Source organism: Tetrao urogallus (assembly GCF_951394365.1).
Source record: "Tetrao urogallus genome assembly, chromosome: 1".
Lineage (NCBI taxonomy): Eukaryota > Metazoa > Chordata > Aves > Galliformes > Phasianidae > Tetrao > Tetrao urogallus.
Genome location: NC_136813.1, coordinates 164,841,396 through 164,859,086, shown reverse-complemented (window position 1 = coordinate 164,859,086; position 17,691 = coordinate 164,841,396). Strand labels below are relative to the sequence as shown.

General features: G+C 39.4%; 1 protein-coding gene across 2 annotated transcripts in view; it reads left to right on the top strand.

Annotated features, from left to right (window-relative positions):
• PDZRN4 (PDZ domain containing ring finger 4) overlaps positions 1 to 17,691 on the top strand; it is a gene marked incomplete at both ends in the record, with an annotated part of 240,128 nt that overhangs the window by 204,910 nt on the left and 17,527 nt on the right. For both annotated transcript variants that reach the window (XM_079540361.1, XM_079540362.1), the window contains one exon: positions 16,959 to 17,057. In XM_079540361.1, coding sequence (XP_079396487.1) covers positions 16,959 to 17,057 — 99 coding nt within the window. The remainder of the gene's footprint in view (positions 1 to 16,958; positions 17,058 to 17,691) is intronic.

Below are 17,691 nucleotides of genomic sequence, written 5' to 3'. Positions count from 1 at the left end.
GACAGGGAGATGACTGTCCCCCTCTTCTCTGCTCTTATGAGGCCCCATCTGGTGTACTGTGTCCAGGTCTGGAGCCCCAGTACAAAAAAGACAGGGAGCTGTTGGAGAGGTCCCAGAGAAGAGCACGAAGATGATCAGGGGACTGGAGCACCTTCCCTATGAAGACAGGCTGAGGGAGCTGGGCTTGTTCAGCCTGGAGAAAAGAAGGCTGCGGGGTGACCTCAGTGCAGACTTTCAGTACCTAAAGGGAGCCTACAGACAGGAGGGGAATCAACTCTTTGAAAGGGTAGATAACTGCAGGACAAGGGGAAATGGTTTGAAGTTGAGGGAGGGAAGATTTAGGTTGGATGTCAGGGGAAACTCTTCACAGAGAGTGTGGTGAGGTGCTGGAACAGGCTGCCCAGAGAGGCTGTGGACGCCCTGTCCCTGGAGGTGATCAAGGCCAGGTTGGATGGGGCCCTGGGCAGCCTGGTCTAGTATTGAATGTGGAGGTTGGTGGCCCTGCCTGTGGCAGGGTGGTTGAAGATTCATGATCCTTGAGGTCCCTTCCAACCCTGGTCATTCTGTGATTCTGTGATTCTGTCAGTTTTCAAGTATAAATTAATTAAACTTAACACTGTTCCTCTGGGGTACTTCAGTACTGCTATATCCTGCATTGCCACAGGAATTCACAAACAGGTGAACTGAGGACAGTCTGAGTCAGTTCTACTGCCAAGACAGTCAGTGACAGAACTGGCAGTAAAAATACCACAGCCTTTATTTATAATGCTGCTTTGTTTTGTTTTTGTTTTTGTGGCTTTTTTTGCCATAAAATCACTCTTCTTCCTGTTCCATCAGCTAGATGGAAGAGAACATAGGGGTAATTTTTGCCATAGCTATTTGTTAATTTTTACTATGTTATTGTATCTCATCACAAAAATCTGACATTCAAAGCAGATGAAGTTGCTGTCATCTTACCTCCCATAAGTAATGAACATCCCAGTTTAGTGGCTTGAATTGTGTCCCCAGCTATAGGACATCATGAGAGAATGGGGAGGAAAAGACACAAAACTGACATGGGCAAATTTATCAAAGTTATTACCATTTATTGTGTTTTAAAACAGGAGGGAAATATATCAAGTCAGTGATATTCATTTTGTTTCATGATTTCATAAAACAAACACAGTTTTACTTCTTACTTTACCTGGAAGCAAATAAAAATTCTTCTTTGTTGTCAGAGCTTATGTTTTCCCTAGAAAATGAAGAAAAGTGAGCTTGGTTCAGCAGCACTTAATTGTTGGGCAACACTGCAACATATGGCATGTGTTTTTCACTGAGTGAAGGAAGAGGACTGGCATTATTTTCATATTTATGGAAATCTGTGGATTATAAATCTTATGTTTTGGATACGTGCTTTGTTTAGACAGTTTTTATAGCATTATACTACATGCCCCTGTATCTGTTTTATAGTGAAAAATGTTTCTAAGGTTTTTATTAATGCTGTTTTTCATATGCCTCCTGCTTGAAAGTGTGTTCAGTGTGTTTCAGAGTCATGGAATCTGGCTATCTAGACAAAGGACACAAGAAAATACTTTCTTTTGTATATTCCTTATAAAGTCACATTTTTTAATCTTAGTATATTAGGAAATTCATGAGCACAGGAAGCAAGGACCAAATCCCTCTAGCAAGACAGGAACCTTTTACAAGAAAATGGACTTTAAACAAGGCTTCAGTATTATGCACGCTGGGCCTTCAGAGGAGAAATAAAAAAAAAAAACAAAAAACAGAAGCAGTCTTTTTTCTGGAAGTTTGCTTTTTTATTTAATGAGGCAGCTCTTCAAAGAGAATGTGGTAGTCATTCCTGGAGGGCATGGACTGGTAAGTTAGAAATCCAGGTGAGACTGTATTGTGCATCAAAAAAGCAGATGATGGTTTTGCTTTGTATCTCATCTCCTGATATGGTCAATCTATGCAAGTATGTGTTTGGGGAAGGAGGACATTTCCATGGGTAACAGAAGTTTGAACAGCTGTAACTCAGCATGGATATGGTGCCCATAGACCTAATTTTGGTGCCAGGAAAATGAAAATGTGTTTTAAAAATCAGCACATACCACTTTGTGTGCTTGATTTATAGGTACATGTATGTGATTAACATTTGCATATTTTAACTATCCATATTTTAATATGTATGTAGTTGGAAATTTATCTTAGTGCTTTCTAAGAATTTCTCATTTTATAAGTTCAACATTGAATTTATCTTTTTTCACAGTATTTTGCATTTATTGGGTTGGAAAGGCATAAACTGAATTACAGAAAAAGTGTATTTCTCACAGCTGTCTAAAACTGAGAGATAACATTTTCAACTTGTTTTTAATTAATATTCCCAAATAGCCTTCATACAGTTGTAGATCGGGGCTGCCCAAATGTGTGGAGTTGTAACTAGTTAGGAGTTTGAATCTCCAGCTATGTGTTCTACAGTCTAGATAAATGTTCACAGCAGCAGATGTTGGCACATCTGTTATGCTTCCCCATTTCGATTGGCTGCCTGGGTGTTTAGAAAGTACTGATGAGACAGATAAATATTCTGACACGTTTCAGGCCCAAAACAAGCAGGCAGCAGTAATAATGATGTTTACAGAGACAAGCGCTGGGCAGTAACATTTTGAAATACGACAAAAATAAAGTATGACTCTACCTGAAAAAGTGAAAATTATTGAAAAAAGCTAGCGCTAATTTTACCAAGTGATCCTAGGTGATTTGGACCACAGTTGTGACAACCCATAAGTCTCTGAACTTTGTATAAATAATGTTTGTTGGCTAGAAAAAAGGCACCAGATGAAGTTTAGAAAGAGCTCTGAGCTATTAAGTACCTCTATAATAAACTTAAGAGTGCTGGGAATAAGATTTGTAAACCTTCTATCTGTTGATCAGGGAGTATATCATATCTGCTTTTTTGGAAGGGGAAGAGTTGCCTACTAGAAACTTGAAGTTCCTTATCTTATCATGATCCTAACTTACAAAAGGTTTTCACGGAATGTCAGAATCACAGAATGGCCAGGGTTGGAAATGACCTCAAGTATCATGAATCTTCAACCACCCTGCCACAGTCAGGGCCACCAACCTCCACATTCAATACTAGACCAGGCTGCCCAGGGCCCCATCCAACCTGGCCTTGATCACCTCCAGGGACAGGGCGTCCACAGCCTCTCTGGGCAGCCTGTTCCAGCACCTCACCACTCTCTCTGTAAAGAACTTCCCCCTGACATCCAACCTGAATCTTCCCTCCCTCAACTTCAAACCATTTCCCCTTGTCCTGCAGTTATCTACCCTTTCAAAGAGTTGATTCCCCTCCTGTCTGTAGGCTCCCTTTAGGTACTGAAAGTCTGCACTGAGGTCACCCCGCAGCCTTCTTTTCCCCAGGCTGAACAAGCCCAGCTCCCTCAGCCTGTCTTCATAGGGAAGGTGCTCCAGTCCCCTGATCATCGCTGGCCCTCCTCTGGACCCTCTCCAACAGCTCCCTGTCTTTTCCTCTGTCCCTTGAATGCTTTTATACCAGTAGAGTCAGGAAAATTCCAGACGTTGGGGTTTTCTCTTGAGAAGATCCATCTTTCTGTCAAAGAGGGTATTCGTGGACAGAGAAGGATATATCTGACCATCTCAAGTGCAGAGATTGTCTTCCAACTACACAGAGCTTTTGCTCTATTTATTGATTCCCTTCCATACTTAAATTTTCATGACAATGAATGGAAAATGGTAGGAGAAATCATTGCAAAGACTTCAACATTGATGTCTTGTGCACATTCCCCTCAGGAAACAGCAGCATCAAGTTTTTTGAGTTGCTTTCAAATACCCCTATGTCAGGCAAGTCCAGAAATGGCGTAGAGAACCTAACCTAAAGCGGTAAAGATGTGGATGTTGATTATATAGCTGATATAGTTCGATCTATAGTTTATAGTTTCTACTCCAGAGAAGACAAAATAATGGAGGACTTAAATGAGGGAGACAGTGTAGTCCAAACCCTGGCTGGGACAAATGCCAGACTTTTGTAAGTAGAGATTCTACATCTCTTTTCAACTCTTGGCTACTTTCATGATAAGAAGCACTTTTCTGATATCTGACTGAAATTTCCTGAGTACTTGGTACTTGAAGGAAGCAATAACATCTCATTCTTAAGGAGAACCTCCTTTTTAAAAGCCTAAATGAATATAGTTTTACCAGCATCCTCCTCTCATCAGAGATGTAGTCCATCCATGTAATTAGTTAATGGATTTCTAACCAGATGCGGAGTGCTGTATTCCTCCCTGATAACCAGGAGAATGTCTTTTCTAATACTTCATGTTGAAGTCATTTACCCTGGAAAGTAGATCCAAAACACCAGAACACAAAAAGTGGATAAAATTTTAATCTGTTTATTAGTTTATTTGTTTGTGGGTTGTTTTTTTTTTCTTTGTTTAGTTGGTTGTTTTGTTGGGTGTTTTTTTGGTGGGTTTTTTTTTCAGCTTAAATGGCTCAGACCAGTCATTTCATAGTGCTATCTGTTATTTTTTAGTATTGAAAGCCAGAAAGTTTCAACAGGGAGAGTCAGGATAGGAACACTAATGAAAAATGAGATTTTTTTTTCTTCAAATATATGTAATAATAAATCTCTTTCATTTACTTTTGTCAAAATTCTCCAAAAATAAAGGTTTTCTTTGGAATACGGAGGCTGCAAGCCAGTGTGACATTTTAGTACGTTCACACACTGCACTGTGAAATAGTTACTACTCCAGTCTGCTTATCTCATTTTACCATAAGATCCTGTTTCAGTCTTGTCTGTGTTATTCCCACTTACTTTGTTCAATGAGAAGCAAGTGAGAATGTAGAATCTAAGATCAGTGAAAAGGAAACTCTTAGCCACATATCATCAGTTAGTTAATTGTACTTTAAACTCTTCTCATATCCCTGCAGCTTCACACATTTATTGAGGGAAAGACTGAAAGTGAGGACCAAAGCCAACTGCTGAGAAATGCTGTATCTAGGCATTTTATCACAGATCTCTTTGCTCAGGAAGCAAGGATTCATGGCTTTCTCAAGTGCAGAAAATACCAGAAGGGGTGTTGGGTCTCAAGCAGGTGAGAACTTATATACAAATATAACATAAGAAAATATGTGTGTATCATTAAATGTTCCTAGTAAGTTAGCATTGGTACCGCACCATAGGGAAAGAACAGAAACAAAGAGAATATGTGGGGAAGTAGAAGAATTAGAGAGAGAATTAAGATCATATGTTATTTGAAATAACAAAATATGCTGAAGACCTTCCAGTAAGTGTGATCATTCAGATAGTAGGAAACAAATGTGGGTTTTTGATGTTGTTACTGCTTAGTATACTTCATGTTTATATGCTTTCCATAAGAGTTCATTTTTGGATTTATCTTTTGACAAGGATCTGAAGAGTCACTATTATGCATGCTAGCTGAGGGGGAAAACTGAAGCTCAAGTAGATGTTTGTGACTTACTGGAGGATATACTGACAGCTGTTGAGCTTTTTACAGCCAGGAAGTCTGTAATCTGTAAAGGGCTTGGTGGTGGTGGGTTTTTATTTCTCTTTGACTTCCTTATGAGATACAGTCACTGTGAAGTCCACCATGTGTCTTTAAGCTCATGGCTTAAAATATCCTTTAGAAAGAAGTCAGAAAGGCCCTACCAAGACTGGGAGGCCCTCAGAACTAAAAGTTGTGTTTATCTCATCCCCATATGCTTATATCCTTCCTCCCACGGCAGTGCTAAATTTGTTCGTGGCGCAGTGATCAGAGGTTTCTCACATTCATGGTCCAGCTCCATCATTCACCCAGCCCAACCCATTCCCCCATCTGCTCTTGCGGCTGCTATCCTCCCTCCGTTCCTCACCTGCTGGGAGTCTCAGCTGACTTGGGTGCCTTCCCCTCCCACTCATGGACATCAAACTGCTACTGATCATCACACATCAGAAGTGCTGAATACATCCTGGCAGGCTTGTCATGCCTTAAGTTTCTCCACTATTCAATTTTCTAGATAGGAGTGCAGCACGCAACAAAAATTTACCCTCCAGACCTGCATGGAAATACTGAATTCCAGTGTCCAGTTTCACCATTAAAGGATTTGTCAGCTACAGGGCCAAATTCTGCTCCCACAATTGCAAAATATTTTATTAATAGATGCCTATATGTCATCGTGCTTATTTTGTGGTGTATTTTTTTTTCTTTCTGCTACTACTATTTTTATTCTTTTTTTTTTTAACTTTCCTTTTTTTACACCAGTATCATTGTCTACAGCATCCTGCTGTCCCAGAGCATTCTTTGTCTGGATACAAAGCAGCACGTGGCTCTAAGTGTTGCTATAAAATATGGATCAGCAGGAAAGTGATTTAATTTTAAAATATTTCCCATTCTGTGTTGTATTTGCTTTTGGATTATGCATTTGAGAAATGCTTGCTGATACTTTTTCTTTCTGCTTTGATGTAAATAAATCTTGTATCAAAGATTCTCAAATCTCAACCAGTGTTCAAAAAATGAGGATTAAATGAGACTTTATCCTATCAGGTAGAGCCCCACCCCTTGGATAGATCATTGTTTTCCCCCACCATGTGGAATGGAGATAACCCTCTCTTTCTTTGTGGTAAGCTACCAACCAAATCCATTCTGGCAAATCTGGCACCCAATGTGATTTGTCCTTTTCGATGCTGTTTATGAGAAGTCAGGACAGTCTTCTGTCAGAATTGATAAGTGAGAAGACAGTGGGGAATGCAATTTTATTTGTAACAGCACAGCTGCCAGCAATTCCTGCTTGTTTACATCCAGGCTGGCTCTGTCTTGCTCCACAGCTTTTCTATTTCCATCCAAATAGCCCAGAAGTACATTGTGGATGTGTCTGTCTATGTAAAATCTGCATAACAGAACACACTGGGAGTGTTAGAGAAGGTTATTTTCACAAGTCAAGAATGTCTGCAGCCTTAAAAGAGAAATCTTGAACTCAACCAGATCTCCATTTTCATTTACAAAATAGGTTCTAAAAATGAAATGTAATCTGCTAAAATCCTGTGATGCTGATTGCCTGTCTTGGTGATGGTGCCTGAGGAGTTAAGGGCTTTGTTTTTTTGATGAAAACATTCTTTCTGAAGTGAAAGTGGCTGGTGTTTGTAAATTAAATGCGCTACAAACATTTAGATATAAGTTTCTTTGTGGAAAAAATGCAATAGGACCTGCAGTGACCTGTGAAGCAGAGGGCAGTTTAATTACACACTGCTTCACGCTGAATACTTCTGCTACATATCTTGCAATTAGCCTGTGTTTCATAGACATTAACATATTTCCTGTAAAATCCTTCTGAGGAGGGAGTATAACCCTTGATGGACTTGTGGTGGTTCTCAGGTCTGTGATGCCTTAGTTTGCCTGCTGTATAGCTTCCTTCAATCTGGCAGTCCTAAGCATCATTTGATCTTTTTGTTTGTGCACCTAAGAAAGCTGCAGTCATAGCCACTTCCTTTATATAATCTCTCCTATGAGCTGTTTCCTTGTGTACCCTATGCCATGCACATAGGCATGATGGGGGTGAAGTTAAGGATTGTTTTGTTCTACTGGTCTAGCTGAGCTCTTCCAGCAAACTGAAAATTCTTGTTCCCTTTTGCTATGTCTCTAATTACTGTTGTTAATAGATAATTAGGCTTCCATAAGGTTTAACATTAAAAAAGAGAGTCCAGAGATGGCTGTTAATGTCACAGCTCTGGTAGTGTGTACTGTGGAATCATTGGATACTTGTGATTTCTCACTATGGGTGAGAAATAGATCTCTGATTTTAAGAGTTGCAGTCATGCTGTTAAAAGAATGAACTGATGATTGATAGAAGAGACTCAGTGCATAGGTACAAAACACAAAGGCATATCATAGAATCATAAAATCACATTGAATCATAGAATGGCCTGGGTTGAAAAGGACCACAATGATAATCTAGTTTCAACCCCCCTGCTGTGTGCAGGGTTGCCAACCATTAGACCAGGGTTGCCCAGTGTACACTGTACTGTATCTCCCTATGTACACACACACATATATAAACTTACATCCACTCCCACCCCTCCACTCAGACACATGCACACACAAGTAAACAGATATTTAATGCCCCTCAAACCCGAATATGAAATAACTAACTTAAAGACTTAAAGTGAAATTACTTTGTTAAAGGAACATTGGAAGCACCACAGACTCTCCTTTCATCTGAACAGAGATTAGTAACTCCTAGGGAAAATAAAATGAAACAAGTCATATTTAAAATAGATTGTTGTGACGGTTCCTACTGATGCTAGGAGTTGCACATTTTTTTGTGAATTTCATCAAATTATTTCTGGTCACAGTTAAAGACACTGGTGCTAAACAAAGGCCCTACGTAAGTCAGAGAATGGGAACTATGATTTGAGTAAAGTAATGTAATACTTGTTTGAAACACCAAGCTTCTCTTGAAGTGTGCAACCTTACTTATTGTGCACACCCTGATTGTTCGTACATGACAGTCACATCTGCAGCATTGAACAAATTCAGAGGTGTAATAAATGATGTTATAAAAGAACATCGTCTAAGGAACATCATCATCATTTATTCAACCACTCATGCCTTTTTTTAATGCAAACCCAGACTTGCTTCCTCTTTTTTATACCCACACTCACTTGTAACATATGTTTTTATCTAACATGTAATATGTGTTACATTCTCGTCACTTCTGAATTAGAGATGGATTTTAGTTTCCAGAATCTTCACTGTTATCTGTTCACCTTCCTAGGACTTCATTATATTGAACTGTCAGCCTGCTCCTGTGAGGGGATAGCTCTGGTTCTGTTTGTGTTATTTATTTTTATTTCACGAGCAGGATTACTTGCCAGTGACAACAGGTGTGAAGCATTATGAAGATTAAATATCATAGAAGGTAGCAACATAAATGACTGCTGATTTGCCAGACTGGACAAGCCAAATAGAGACTGAGAAAGTGAATATGGCCAGGGATACACCGCCAAGATGCTTTGCCTGACTATAAAGTGGTTGCTCATGTCATTCCCTGCAAGGGGATAAGAAATTGCAAAAATGGCTGAATGTTTTTGTTCAATGCTGAACAAAATTATGAGGCTGAGAGAAAGATTTGCTTGGTTTCCCTAGTTTACAGAAATTACTAGTAAGAAGCTGATAAAATTGATGTGACTTTGCTAGAACAACCTTCTAACAGCATCCTCAATTCAACTACGCATATAGACTAGAAGTTGATCTTACCCATAAACACACATGAATGATACTGAAGAATGAGTTTTAATTCCAAGGTAGTCCCTATGCACTTCTGTCTGAGGCTTCAGAAGAACACTGTGTGTTTTTAAGCATAAAGAGCTTTTTTTAAATAATTCAGTCCTTAATGTACTTTCTCAGTTAATTCCTCTTTGAGCTATTCTGTAAGTTCCGTGTTCTTGGCCTTCTCTGCTTTATTCAGTCAGGTAATCTTTCTGGTAATCATTCTATTAGCAAAATGAACATTAAAACAACTTCTCAGCTATTACTACATGTGAAGAGGAAAAACAGAGATAAAAGTAAGTATTTTCTTACTTTGCTCTGTTATTTTTAGTTTCTTTTAAATTTTTGGGAAATGCTGTGTTCCTTTGCTGTGGATCATCAGGTGTTGCATGTATTCATTGCATTCAGTGAGTCTGGAACATAAAGGTGTTTCTGCTCACACCTGGAGTTGTTGTAGAATACGCATGTGTCCACTTACTGCAAGATAGAGATGGGTGTTAACTTACTAGTTTGTGATACCTGTATTCTGGGTGGCTGTGAAGATAATTTCTGTTTTTAGTTTTTTTTTTTCTCTTTTTTTCTTTTCCCCTGATATTGCAATAATAACAATTAGTAACAGTTCATAATCTTATTTTGATCCAAGAGATGCTATTAATCGTCCTATGTTACAGAGTTATTGCTGAACCAAGAGACCTCCATGTACTGCCCATCTCTGAATTCTGCTGCCTTAGTACTTGTTATGTTGTTGTGGGCTTTTTAATTTGAGCCAGGACATAGCCTTTTCATACATTTTAGCATGAAAATAAAAATATATCTCAATTCTGTTGTATGTTTCACCACACAATGATTTTTTTCCATACTGGCAGCTTTTTCTCTTTCCTTGGGTGAAGTGAGAATCTTCCCATAGGATGTATTGACTTACTTTCCTAAAAGCAGTATATATACTGTTGACTCCTAATTTAAAACTTGGAGATTTCATTCTTGTGAATACCAAAACTTCCTTTCAATTCAGTGGGACAAAGCTGATGCTGGTTAATGCTAAGGGATTAAATATTCAGCTGTATCATAAGCAGAATGTGTTCAGGATCCTTCATCTTAGCATGTCTCAAAAAAGCAAATGCTGAAATATGAATCAGGTTTTAAAATAACATATTCCCATTACACTAAAATGAACACTGATTAAAATTAATTTGGCTTTTGGCTTTCTCACCAGTGAGGTAATTTCCTCGTTGTCATGAGGACTTAAATATTAACTCAAATGATAACACACACATTTCATTTAGGAAAAAACCTGTTATTATGATTATATGATTCCCTGCTCCCCCCCCCTCCCCCCCCAGTGATGTTTGCAGAGTTCCTGGGACACATTACTCTGATATACTGTACTGGTGAATGGAACACAATAGCTAATACAACCCTGATAGTCTCTTGGTCCTTTTAATGGTGTACAACAACTGCTATAAGGGCAGCCAGGGAATAATAGAAGGACATGGAGAGTTTATAATATTTTTTCACAGTGCTTTTCAAGCACTCTGTAATCATTCATTCCTTTCTGTTGTGCTACTCTTGTGCTGTTTGCATCGTCGTCTGCTTTTCGTAGATGAGGGAAACAAGTCACAAAAAGTTACCTGAAGTAACCAAAAGCAGTTGCATGTGCACCAACATCTACAACATAAACACTGAAACAGTTACAGCTGAATACAGAATAGATCCCGAATTTGTTTCTTGGATTTGTATTTGAGTTGTTGAATTTTATTCAAGTTTAATACCATGCTCCAAACTTTAGTTATTTTTAAATTTGTATTAGGAAATTCTCATCTTGTGAGAATTTACTTTAAGACTTAGAGACAGAAAAATTCTGGAAACCCTTGAAAAAAATTGTCTCACAAGAAAAAACTTCACTCAGTATTTTTCAGAATGATTGTGAATTTAAGGAAGTGGTGCAAATTCCCTTCCTCAGTGTACAGCGTCTGCCAGGGATGAATGTCAAACATGTGCCCAGTTCAGAAATGGATCAGTGAGTCTTTCCATACAAAGAGATTGTAAAGAGGATCTGATTATTTTTTTTTTTTTATTTTTTTTTCATGTAATCTCATGTTCCACTCTAGGACACCATATTTTGTTATGAGGCAGCTACATGTACAGTTTACATCTGTCACACTGTAGAGTGATGTTAAATACTTAACTCTTGTTACTTAAAATGGTCTACAGTAAATACAGTAAAATATACTGAAGCTGTTTCAGTTAAGGCATAAAAGGATGGAAGTGAAAAATGGACAAAAATTGAGACAAGACAATATTATAAGGTCCAGCAATTGGACCTAAGCTCTTTAGAGTTGGAGCAGTGTTATTCTCCTTAATTGCACTCAATTGCACTAGAGCTATAGCTCTATGGAAATAATCAATGTCTTTAATCATTCTGTGAATGCAGTAGGTCAGATTTAACAAAAATACTGTTATCACAAAAAGTGTCAGAAATTTCCAGAATTTGTTCATTCTCCTATAGTTCTAGGAGGGGGGCAGACCAGATTCTGAGCTTCAAAACCACTTCCTTGCTTCCAAAGTACTTATATGGGCTTTGAGAAGCTCCCACCATGGAAAAATGTATAGTTTGCTATTGATCACAACTGATTTCTATTGAGCTCTAATTTCCTGTTTGATTTACTTCCCATCTTTACAAAGATTTCTTCACAGCACACAAGAGTGTAAGACAACAAAAGATTGGACATTAAGAGAGGAAAGAGAACAACATGGCACCAATAAAAGGTTATTTCATAGAATTATGGAATATCCTGAATTGGAGGGAATCCACAAGAATCACTGAGACTTCCTCATGATTTCAGTAGTGCCAAGCTCTCTCTGTTTTATACATAATGAAGCAAACATTTTAGTATATGGGACTTCTGGCTTGCCAGGCAGTAATTAGTTTGCAGATTTTTAGAGACATGATAACAGGATAGTTTATAAAGTGGTGGTAAAAAAAAGGTGATGCCAGGGCTATGTGAATATGGGCATTTATTGAGAATGGAAATGCTTGGGAGGAAATGGGGGAAAAGAGTGAGCGAAGCTGCTGTCTGTACAAATATGGGTGAGAGATCACTTTGGGGAAGCATAAGCTGAGAGGGACTTTGAGGGTGGAGACAGAGAATTGTTTCTGGAAAGAGTGCTAGGATGGAATGGAATGGGATAAATGAGAAAGGCTGACAGGCAGTGATGATGCAGAGCTCAGCCACACTGTACATGGGTTTAAAGAGGTATAACTAATCCTGACAGAAAGTGGGGGAAGGATTCTAAGGTGCTTATGGCCTAGTGGAGACCACTGGCAGAGTGAAGAGCTAGGAAAAATGGGACAAAGAAAGCTTTTGATCTATGCAGTTATTCCAACATAACATCATCAAATGGATGACTCTCATCAGCATCATCTGGGTGCAGCAAGAGGAAACTACCAGCTTCGGCTGTAATCTGTTTTCCTCCATATGGCAGCAAAACGTGAAGAGTTCAGAGCTCTTTTTGTCCATAGAAGACTATTCAAGGAAAGTCACGGAAGGGTTCACAATCTGTTTTCTAACAGACAATCAGCTTTACTCACTGTAATCAAGCTTTTAATAGAAAGACCTACTGTAACTGCAAACTGATTCAAACATTTACAAGCACTCTTTTGATGTTCCTTAACCTTTTTTCACCAATCGTAGGAAGCAGACAGCTCAGCTGATTACACTTATAACCCACTTTTCTGCCACCTGAGAGAAATGACAGTATTAACCTGGTCTTCCCACCCCAAAGATGTGACAGCTCCTTGCTTGGTCTTATGTCTCCTGAGGCTGACAGCCAGTAAACTGGTTTTCTGTCACCAAAGCAAATGATGGTCTTTAACTGGGAGCCAGAAGCTATAACCACCACTCCATCACTTTAGAGAATGACCAATATAACCAGTTTTCAGTCCTTCAACAGCATGACCTCCAACTCTTTGCAGAAATGGGCTATCTTGTACATTGGCACCCTGGTCTTTCAGGGCAGGACAGTTCTTATTCTAATTTTAATCTCTGTCTTTTAAGAAAGTAATTTATGGCAAAACCCTCTGAAGCATTGTCTTCAACATGGAATTGTGCGGAATTATTGTTCTGCCCACACAGAGAAAAGAAGCACCAAGTCAAAGATTTAGCAATTTGGCATTGATTTCTGTCACTTGGCAGCAGAATACCATTCATGTTGAGAAGCGGTTGCCCCCAGAGTGCCCAAAAGAGGGGGAGGCTGTCATCTCCTGAGCGCTCTGCTCAGTCCCTCTCCTTCCACCATCTGTCTGTCAGCACACTTCATGAATCCCCAAATATTGTTTCTCACAGCTTTCTGAAATGCTGAATTTTGAAGACAGTTCAGTCCCTGCATGCATACACACAAAACCTCAAATTAGAATTAAGAGAAAGCAACTATCTGCTTGTGTGTGTGTGCATGTGTGTATATCTGAAGGGACTTAAAGGAAGGAGAACATATCCTTAAAAATTCATTACTGCTGCCAAACTTATTGTTTCTTTTGTTTAAGAACAGTAGGGAAAACAACAACAACAACAATGCCAACACACATTAAAAAGCATCTGTCATGAAATGCAATGTGAAATGCTTCCGACCATCATGGTCTTGGTTTTCTGGTGCCTCAGTAGCTGCTCTTCTCTTTGTTTCAGATGTTAGTGTTAGCCACCAGCTAAAGATTGAGCTTGTGGACTTTAGGTCTTAGAGATGACTTAGTATTTTATACAAAGTGTTTTTAAATATCCCAAATATGTTGTTAGCCCCGATTTGTTTGACTAGAATGTGTTTTGTTTGCTTTAAAAAAGAAGATGCTTTGAAATTAGTACTGTAGTTGTGTGGTGGGAAACGGATTGTTATTTGGAGTGATTTCCATACAGAGGAAGAGACCATCCAGTTTCATCCCATTAGAATGACATATTACTTGAGTCTATACTTGAGTCTAGACTGAAAAACGTGAAATGTTTGTTGGGCAATTATCTTTCGATGCTGAGTACTACAGTGACTGCCGTTTCTAAGGCCACACACAGCCACAAATGCTATCATCAAAGTACATCTCACACAATTGTGTAGGAAAGGTGTAATCCCAAGACTACAGAAAACAGATCTCAGCTCTGAGCTCTCTTACAGGGAAAAGGAATGAAAGCTGTGTCAATACAAACACTGTGCACAGCCAGACATGCTGTATCCCAGTCGGGGGATGTTTGTCACTGGTATTTGTCAGCAGCCTGTTCCCAGAGAGTAAGTAGCAAACCTCTTGGATTCCCAGGATGGAGCTCTGGAGTTGCCCTCATTTTCTTCACTTTAATGCCATAAATGGTTAAATTACTTTGCTTGTGGAACCAGCACGTGCTGAAAGGTTTCAGTTCATTTGCAGCCTGAAACGTCATGCGGCTTTGTAGTAACAAACATTTTGAGACAAATCATCCACAGGAACATTAGGGTTATTCCTGACCAAAGAAATTATGTTCAGAGCAGTCCTTGGGGTCCCTGTCCAGCCTCAATGCAGGGAGATGGGAGCTGGTGCCAGCAGGACAATGAAAGTCAATGGATTTCAGCTTGTGCACAGCTCCTCATTTGCTTTGATTTAAAGGTCCCAGTCTCAGCCCTTTATGGTGTATTTAGGTTTCCTTATAGGCCTCCAAGGGCCTGCAAGCTTCTTTATTCCTTAAAAGTATACCTTGTTGCCATAATTGAAGCCATTTTGTTACTGTAATTCCTCCCTAATATTACAGTTCTAGTGAAGTGTTCTTTCCCTCTGGAGGCATCAATTGTTATGGGTTTTGAACAGGCCGCCCTTCAGTATACGTATTTTCACTCCCAATGCCAGAATCAGGTCACTGTAATTCTCTTCCATAGTGAAACACTGTCCCTTCTTTTTTCCTATCAAACCTGATGTATAACACATGTAGTCACAACTAATTTCACATCTTACCTCACAATAAGCTATTTAAAGTGATCATCACACTTCAGAAAAAAGACTAAAGAATGACTACAGGTTATCATAGTATTTTCTATGCTTTTAAAGTTTTTTATTAAAGCATTGAATGTTCAAAGTCCAGGGAGACATTTATAAAGTTTATGCAGGTACTGAACCCATGTAGATTTGGGCACTGGTGAGAGAGCAGGGCATCAAGTCCCAGCAGCACACTTACTGAAAAGCAAATTGCATGGGGTTTGTTGGCTAACCCCTGTGTGTGAACCAGAGGTTTTCAGCAAGTGGTGTGTTGATGTCTGGTCCCCACCTCTCCATCGGACTCCCTGCTGTACACCTGTTTGTATCTTGATCTCTGTGACATATCTGAGGATAGGGAGGGATAAACTATATCACAGACTGAGAACCAAACTCTGGATTTGAGGAGAGGACTGGATCTGTGGCATAGCCAAGTCACTGTCACTGTGCAACAAACTCAATACCTGAGGTCTTTCTGCTGTTCTCCACCAGCCAGAGGGAGAAGTCTATGTTGGGATACATAGCTATTTCAGGCAGAAAGGAGTGTAGCTTCTCTCCCCATGGCCCAGCACTCTCCTAATAATAAGTGCTTGGGCTCCTCTCTGCTGTAGAGAACAGACAAAGAGGTCCCACATTTGCCCTGGCAGGGCTTGTGCTAGGGAGGTTGTCCTGACACTTGCTGAACATGAGACTGTACTGTTTTGAGTATGAAAAGTGGATGGATTGTGAGATTGTGAAGGATTCTTCTGTCTTTTTTTTTTTTTTCTTTTGCATGGTTACAAGTGTCACTTGCAGACTCCCTTTAAAATACCTTTATCAACCAAAGTTTTTTGTTTGCAACCAAGCTAATACTCTCTGTTACTGGATTCATCATGCTTTATTGCAATTAATTGCTTCACAGTGTTGAAACCAAGCACAGTTCTGCATTTTTATGAATGGTTCCCCTATGAAACTAAAGATGCTTAACTCAGATGGATGGATGTACTAGTTATCACTGTGCCATCTGCCCTAAAACTTGCACTTTTCATGAGATGCCACTGCTGGGACATCTGGCACTAAAAATATGTTTTCTGCATCATCTCGCAATTGAGGAGGATGCAATGGTTGTTCAGCTTCACAGGAGATTCCTTGAAGCATCCCTCTGTTATCTAACAACTTCTGCAAGGAAAGTATGACACTAAGCTGGCCAGGGAATGAATAATGCTATTAGTGGAAGGCTGTGGTTTTGCTTTATGGTTTAGAGTGTTGCTGAAAGGGAGTGGTGCTAGTGTGATGGATTGATTGATGTGTAGCCAGCCTGTCCTATATCCTATAAGTCAATAGTTGGCATGATAGGACTAAAATGACTGTATAATATACTGTAAGTCAGCTCCTATTATCCAAAGGCTAAAAAACTGCAAAATCAATTCACATCTATATTTCTCAGGAAAGTCTTTGGAAATAGTTTCTGTATAACTTGAACCTACTATATATTGGAATTTCCTTCTTAATTTATCTCCTGAAGTTGCACACAAAATAATGTATCTTGAGACTGAGCAGTTACAACAAAATTCTGCCATTTGTCAGCTGCATCTCGATGTATAGGTGTGAGATTTGACATACTGAGGAAGAACTGTTCCTTCTCCATGGCTGGACAGAATGGAATCAGTGCTCCTTTGTGCCAAGTAATTTTTTCCACTTCTGGCAAAAGCCATTGCATGAGCCTGTGTGCTTCTTTGTAGGAGGTGGAGCTGTGTCGCATTAGCAGCCAGGAGAAGCTGGGACTGACTGTCTGCTACAGAACCGATGATGAGGAAGACACAGGGATCTATGTCAGTGAGGTAAAGACATGGGCTGGGGAGGGGGAACACATCAGGGAACATGAGAGCAAGTGTTCTGAGACCAGGCTGCAGAAATGTCGGCCATCAGCCAGCATGTGTCACTTCCAATTCATTTAGATTATCAATTTAAATTGTGTTTCTCAAGTAGTGTAATTATTACTAGCACGCTTCTTTAATCCAAATGCTTTTAACTAAAACATCATAGTTAGGGGAATACAAAGCAGCCTGAGCATGGTCTGAATTTTGAAAGAAACCTGCCCTTATATAGCAAAGCAGGCAGAATTTTGAAAGCATACTCCATACCCTGCTTGCACTTCATCCTTTCACAACCTCAGTAATCCTTATTTTATTATTTGTGGGTTTCGTACAGTGATGACATCACAGACATATCACAGTTGGATGAAAAGAATAGCCTGGAGATGAACATGTCAGAAATGACTGATCTCTCCTAATAATTTTTATATTTTTATCAGTCAAGAAATAGAGTACTGGGTATTGAGATAAGCAGAACCCTGAGTTTTCCAGTAACTTACAAGGAAAACATGGCATCCTACACATATCCTGAGGTGTTCCACAGTGTCAGTCCAGAAGACTTCCAGGCAAATTAATTCCTTTTGGGTATCCACTCACATCC